This window comes from Pygoscelis adeliae, unplaced genomic scaffold (genome assembly GCF_000699105.1).
Source record: "Pygoscelis adeliae isolate BGI_AS28 unplaced genomic scaffold, ASM69910v1 Scaffold494, whole genome shotgun sequence".
NCBI classification, from domain to species: Eukaryota; Metazoa; Chordata; class Aves; order Sphenisciformes; family Spheniscidae; genus Pygoscelis; species Pygoscelis adeliae.
The window spans coordinates 92,701-99,372 of record NW_008824664.1 but is presented as its reverse complement, the minus strand read 5'-3'; the positions used below and the strand labels follow the sequence as shown (position 1 = coordinate 99,372).

At 47.1% G+C, this 6,672-nt stretch overlaps 1 protein-coding gene across 1 annotated transcript in view; it reads left to right on the top strand.

Moving 5' to 3' along the window:
* Window positions 1–6,672, top strand: part of NCSTN (nicastrin) — a 13,267-nt gene that overhangs the window by 1,451 nt on the left and 5,144 nt on the right. Inside the window, exons 3-11 of the mRNA XM_009322807.1 lie at window positions 207–330; window positions 853–971; window positions 2,038–2,183; window positions 2,372–2,522; window positions 3,004–3,113; window positions 3,936–4,088; window positions 5,491–5,595; window positions 5,768–5,845; window positions 5,991–6,160. Of these exons, the coding sequence (XP_009321082.1) occupies window positions 207–330; window positions 853–971; window positions 2,038–2,183; window positions 2,372–2,522; window positions 3,004–3,113; window positions 3,936–4,088; window positions 5,491–5,595; window positions 5,768–5,845; window positions 5,991–6,160 (1,156 nt within the window). The remainder of the gene's footprint in view (window positions 1–206; window positions 331–852; window positions 972–2,037; window positions 2,184–2,371; window positions 2,523–3,003; window positions 3,114–3,935; window positions 4,089–5,490; window positions 5,596–5,767; window positions 5,846–5,990; window positions 6,161–6,672) is intronic.

Genomic DNA, 6,672 nt, shown 5'->3' with positions numbered 1-6,672 from the left:
CCTACTAAAAGACGCCGTTCCTTTTTCTGTCCTGCTCTAGCTAAATGGTGCCGCTTCACCAAATTGCTTCCTCCAGCCCTCTAATCCCATGAGCTGTTCTTCCCTAAAGCCCGTAGTAACATACTGCCCTGCTATTCCGGGGTGGTTTGGGGGTGTGAAGGAAGTAGATGACTGTGAAACGGGAAGGGCACGCTCTCTTTCCACAGCCTCCATCAGCGGAGACACAGGGGTGATCCACGTGGTTGAGAAGGAGGAGGACCTGAACTGGGTGCTTGCTGATGGCCCGCATCCACCCTACATGATACTGCTGGATGGGAGCCTCTTCAACAGGTCGGTCATCATCAGTTTTTTGTCTTCCCAGGGTGACTGGAGCCCAGAAGACCGATACGGGTCCCTAATCTGGTGATGAAAAGGTCATTTTTCAAGTGACAGATGGCAGAATCAGCCCTGACTGCACTGAAGTATAGTGAGGTTGAAACATTTGTGTGTTTTAGTGCCTGGATTTATTTCGTCTTAAACGGGCTGGTTTGCTGTTCAAAGAGCTCTGCTCTGCGTAAATTCTCATGCCACGTTCATCACTGTAGCAGTTGCTGAAGTTCATTAAACACCGTGATTAAGGTTGCTCACATCTCTTCCTGGGCAGAGCAGGAAAGAAGTGGCTGAAGTTTTCTGCTTGTTGCTGCATGCATACTCTCAGGCAGTTCTGAGAAGACAAAGAAAAAGGGACATGTTGGTTATTTTCGTCAAAAGCATCGTCGCCTGCTCGACTGTAATACGTCAGCGTTAGCATGTCTTGGATTGTAACTCTTCGTTAATGAATTCAAAGTTTCACTCGTATTTTCTCTCTTCCAGGAGGGTAATGCTGCAGCTGAAGGGAACCTCACGAGTGTCAGGCCTTGCTGTGACCGTTGCCAAACCTAGCCCTCCCCAGGGATTCTCTCCTGGTTTGAAGTGCCCCAATGATGGGTTTGGTAAGGAAATGTTAAGTCTTTATCCTTATTAGGAGGAAGAGAAATGGTGCCTTTACATTTTACAGTCAAAGCAAGAAGTGCAAAGGGTAGCTGGAATTGCAGCTACGCTTTAATGTCAAAACGGTGTTTAAGGTAACAGGCTCAATGTGTTCTTTCAAAGTAGTTTGTCTGAGCTGGAATCTCATCGTTTCTCAACAAGGGCTGGGACGGGTGTTTAGGGGAAGACAGTTAGATAAGCCGGCTAAAACAGCATTAAGTCACTCAAGTGTTAAGCCTAACCAAGGGTTGTTGTAACTTCTTTTTCTTTAACATGTGAAACTTGTGCTTTGTCCACACGTGATCATTAAAGCGTCTTGTGTCTGCACAGGTTGAGCGGAGGGTGTGTTAACCTCTGTCTGGGCCAGTCGCTACTCTTTAAAATGCCATTCTGCCTCCCTGAATTCCCCCTGTGGCTTCAGTTAGGTTTTCCTTTCGCTATTTTTTTCGTGCAGCAAATTTACAGTATTGCCCTTTGAGGGGAGAAATTACTACCCCTTCTGTAGTTTGCACAAAGCTTTCTGCTGTGAAGGATGCCGTGTACGCTCCTGAGATGAGTTTGGTGTGCTGGCATTTGTCGTGTCCCTGCCTTCATGCTGTTTGCACAGTATCTAGGTGTTAAAATGATTGGCACGTTATGGATGCCTTAGGGGTACTTCCAGCACATGATGAGCTCAGAAATTGCGGGTTTGTATGTTCCTCCTTTTGAAGTATAATGTTTCTCTGTGTGCCTCCTCCGCTCTCTCAGCATGTGATAAATGCTCACTGAGTGCTCATGCCAGCCTCCTGGCATGTGATGGCTTTGAGCATGCATGTTTCTCATTCTCTCTGCGTGGCACGGCGCTCTGTCTCTGCCACTCTGCCGCATGCAGTGACCAACTCCATCTCTCCAAGCTTTTTTTCAGCTGGTTCCTCAGCCCGTAATGGTGCTCATTCTGTATTTGCTGCTATTTTCTCAGCGGGCCCTACCTCTCCTGCAGTCTGTTATTCTTTTGCAGGCTCAGATTTGCCCATTTCTTTCTGTTTCCAGGTGTTTATTCCAAAGATTATGGCCCTCAGTTTGCACACTGCAATAAGACCGTGTGGAATCCTGTGGGGAGTGGGCTTTCGTACGAGGATTTTGACTTCCCTATTTTTCTGCTTGAAGATGCCAATGAGACACAAGTCATTAAGCAGGTACTGCACTTCCTCGGCGAGTAGGAGAGAGGAACTGCTGCACAGTTCAGGAAAGGGGACAGAAGTTTTGTTCTCTCTCAGCTTAGATGTTGAAATCTACAGTAAAAACGTATGGTCCGATTTTATATGCAGTACACGATGCTATCACAGCAAGGCTAAGTTTTGTAACGATTTTTATTTCCATCCAGTGTTATCAAGACCATAATGTCCCTCGTGATGGATCTGGCCCCGAGTACCCTCTCTGTGCCATGCAGCTTTTTTCCCACATGCACGCTGTCACCAGCACGGTTACCTGCATGAGACGCAGCTCCCTCCAAAGCACCTTCAGCATTAATCCAGGTGAGCAGATTCCTCTTTCCTGGTCATGATGTCAGATAAGGCTGGTGGTAAAAATCCCAGTGGAATAGAGTTGTGCAAAAGAAAGGCAATTTTAGAGTTTTCCTAAAGGCTTGCTTGCCAGCTGAGCCTTTTCAAAATAAACTATTGAAGTGCTAAGGGATTTTGGGCTATGTTTGTCATCAGTTTAGAAGATAATATGTAGAAGAGATGCTGGCTGAGAAAAGTATCTAATACCTGCTACGTAGATCATCAAGAAGGGCTCTGAGATCACTGCTCCATTAGGCTGTGTGTACATGAATTGAAATCCTGGTCCTGGTGAATGTTTTGCCAGTGACTTTCCTGGGGCCAGGACTTCACCCCTGCTGAGCAGAAGCTTGTCCCTGCAATAGAACCACTGGTGAGCTACAGCTGACCAGAAAGCTCATTTCTCACTTGTCACTGCTGTAGTCTCAACTCAAGCAATGTTGTTTCTGCTTCCTAGAGGTTGTATGTGATCCTCTTCTTGATTACAATGTGTGGAGCACCTTGCAACCTATCAATTCCTCTGGAAAAGTCGATCCTGAGAAGGAAGTTATTATTGTCGCTACACGAGTAGGTACCTCTTAATCTTGCTTTGTAGAGCATGGACTGGAAGGATTCTGGGAGGATGTGGGCTGAGAGTCTCATGGGAATGTACTTCTCGCATGTATTTTCGTTTCTTCCCATGTTCCAAACCTTTTAGATCTGACTGGCTATTGTGTTTCTGCAAGTATGAGCCTTTTAGTTGGTGGGTTTACCTATTGTTTCAATGTAAGGACACCTGCGTTTTGTTTCTTTCTGTCTTGTTATGTGAGACTTTTTTCAGCATTTTCTTCACTGATGGAGCCAGACAAGTGGAAATAGTTAGCGTTTCTAAGTTAATGCTTTCCTAAGATATTTCACATCCTTAAAATGTGTTGCAGAGGGAGACAGCATGGTTGGCTCATCTGTATTTTTGGGGGGGCAGAGGCTGAGACACATGGAGAGTTTGTTGTGTTTCAAGCAGTGAGTCAGTGTCAGAGCTCAGAAAGAAGTTCGCTTCTCCGTCTAGCAGTCTGATTTACGGTCACTTTACACCCGCCAGAGATGCAAGTTCAAAACTCCATTTTGTCACCATCTCAGAGCCTCTTGCTGAACAGTGATGCCAGCATTAATATTATGGCACACTTGATAATCTCGGTTTTCAGGTCAGGGGTGGGGGGGGGCAGGGCTCTGAGGCCTCAGGACTGCCACAGCAATGCAACTGGTGTTTTAAATTTCATTAGGCGGGGTGCTTTGGTTCTTCCCTTATCAGTAGGATGAGTGGGATAGGAGAGAGGTGATAGATTTGCTTTCCCAATACAGTATTCTTCTGTCTGTGTGCACATTTCTTACACCTCCTGTTCATGCTTACAGATTGACAGCCATTCCTTCTTCTGGAACATTGCACCTGGGGCAGAGAGCGCTGTCTCTTCTTTTGTGACCCACTTGGCTGCTGCTGAAGCCCTTCATAAAGTGTCAGATGTTCATTTGCTGCAAAGGAATATAATGTTCACCTTCTTCCAAGGGGTATGAGCAGCGGCGTCGCTCCACCATTTGGCTTGTCCTAAGACAGCAAATCAGCCCTTGGCTCCCTGCAAATGAACTTTTTCCCTACTCTTTGTGTGGAGTCATTTGTCTGCATCCCCACACCGTGGTTCTCTTTGCTCCCCTGGTGAGAACAGGATCTTAATTGCACTGGGATGACAACAGCAGATGGAGCTTCCACTGGGGCAACCCATATTCTGCCCCACAGTTCATTCTAGATGAATGACTCAAACTTTGCTTTCCCTCCTGTCTCCTCCCGGTGTGCCTGTCTGCGTGTCTGTTCTCTGCCTCACCCCCGTTCAGGATGAACTGCAATGGCCAGGCTTTAAATTCTGAAATGAAGCCCAGAAAAGGCTAGATTAAAAATATATGTGTTGACAGCAGTGAAATGTAGCTCATTTCTGAGCGCCCAGCACTGGAGTTGGCAGCTGTGGAAAAGCAGAACAAGCTTGTGGAGGAGGGACTGATGGCCAACAGCTGATGTTCCCCTCAAGGCATCTACATTGATGGCTTCTTTTGTGCAGCTTTGTGAAACTGGCTCCCACAGCCCCATGCTGCAGCCATGTGATTCCCTTCGTTCACCCTCCTCGGCACATATATCCCTAGTCAGAAGTTCCCCAGGGGAGACAGGCATACAGCGCTATGGAGCGGACATTCCCTGTCGTGCTCCCAGGGTGCAGGAGGAATGATAAGATTTGGCTGTAAATTAGTCAAGGGGGAAGTCTGGTGGCTGGCTGACTTCATTGCCCTTCTTGGTCGTGGGGATTCTCTTCTTAGGGGCACCTATTCTTCCCCAGGCAATGCTCAGCTTCTTGCAGCTCCCTTGACAAACTCATTTCTGTCATCTAGCCTTCCCTGCCTTTTTTCCAGGGAAGCAGACATCCCTCCTTTCAGGAAAGCTTCATATGTTTAATTCCTGGAATGGAGAATTGCCCTTTTCCCTGGCTTGCTGTCCTCCGTACCAAAAAACAAAGAGGATGACTTACGCCAGGGTAAAGGCTGTATTAATGCCTCTCCGCTGTTACTCACAGAAACGGTATCTTGCTAGATATTGGTGCTGTCTTAAGTCTGACTTCGCCTCTGTGCCTTTCTTGCTTGTGGAATTCAGTAGCTGTCCCCTGTTTTTTTTTCTCTTTGCCTTCATTTCTGTCCTTTGCTCCATCCCTTCCTACAATACCTTTGTCTTTGGAGCCAGGCACAATGTAATGTTTACTTTGGTCTTTTGGCATGTGCCACGCTCTGCGAACCTTCAGAAATACTTGGTGCGGTAGTTGGCCCCCGAATTCTTGGTTTTGGTCCACCTCAGCCTCTCAGATATTGCTGTTAGTTGTGCCAGGCAGCTATCCGTATGTGATTCATGTAGGATTTTTTTTTTCTGTTGCAGGAGACCTTTGATTACATTGGCAGCTCACGAATGGTGTATGATATGGAAAACGACAAGTTTCCTCTCCGCTTGGACAACATTCATTCATTTGTGGAGTTGAATCAGGTGTGGGATAAGTTAGGTTTTTATTCCGTTTCTCTGTGATAATTTAGCTGTGGTTTTCCCAGCCAGCCTTTCACTGGTTTTGATTTTTCCCTGGACTGGACTTCCCTGCTCTGCAAGACTCAGTAATGTCCAGTCTTGTACTCATGGTGGTGGTTGTTTTTTTTTCTTGAAGGTGGCTCTAAGGAATGACTCGATTCTATGGATGCATACAGACCCCGTCTCTCGGATGAATGAATCTGTTGAAGTGCAGGTAATAGAAAGCACTGTGTAGTCGTTCATCTCACCCAAATGCTGTGGGATCTTTAGCCCACCGCAGATGATCGGGATGTTAACCTTTCCAGAGAAATCACACATCCAAAAGAATAGCGGAACAGTGCCGTTTTCTCTTCTTTCAGGTTAGAAACTTGCTAGGTATTCTGAGTAATAGCAGCGTGGGAGCAAATGTGACTTTGCAGGAAGCTGGATACTCCCAGCCTCTTCCCCCGTCTTCCTTCCAGCGCTTCCTTCGGGCCCGGCACATCCCCGGCGTGGTCCTGACTGACCACAAGACTGCCTTCCAGAACAGGTACTTCTCCCGGGGTGGACGGGGCACAGGTTGGCCCACAGCCGAAGGCGGCGGAGCCGGCAGAGGGCATCTGAGCTCCTGCAACGCCTCTGCCGGGGGTGTGCTGCCTAACATACATGTAGAGCGGCAGTCCGGGGGGAGCGGAGGAGCAAACATGTGCCATGTAATTGAACAAGCGCAACATAATTATTCTGACAACCGAAAGAAATCCAGTTTTGTACAGAAAATGTTCCCCACAGCTGGCTAGAAGCCAGAGGTGAGCAAATGGCAACTGAGCGTGCCTAAGCCTCATCTGTTCTTCCAGAAGCTAGCTGCCTTTTTTTTTTCTTTTTTTTTTTTTTTAATATAGCTTTCTATTTGTGATGGCAGAAAGCCCCAGGCATTGGAAAGGGCACTTTCATTCACCCCACATGACCCTACTACAGTGTGTTCCTTGGGGATCTTCTGCTCCTTTTCAACTTTGGAAGTGGAAATGTGGGGTAGAGGACAGACAGATGCCTCTCCCTTCTTCC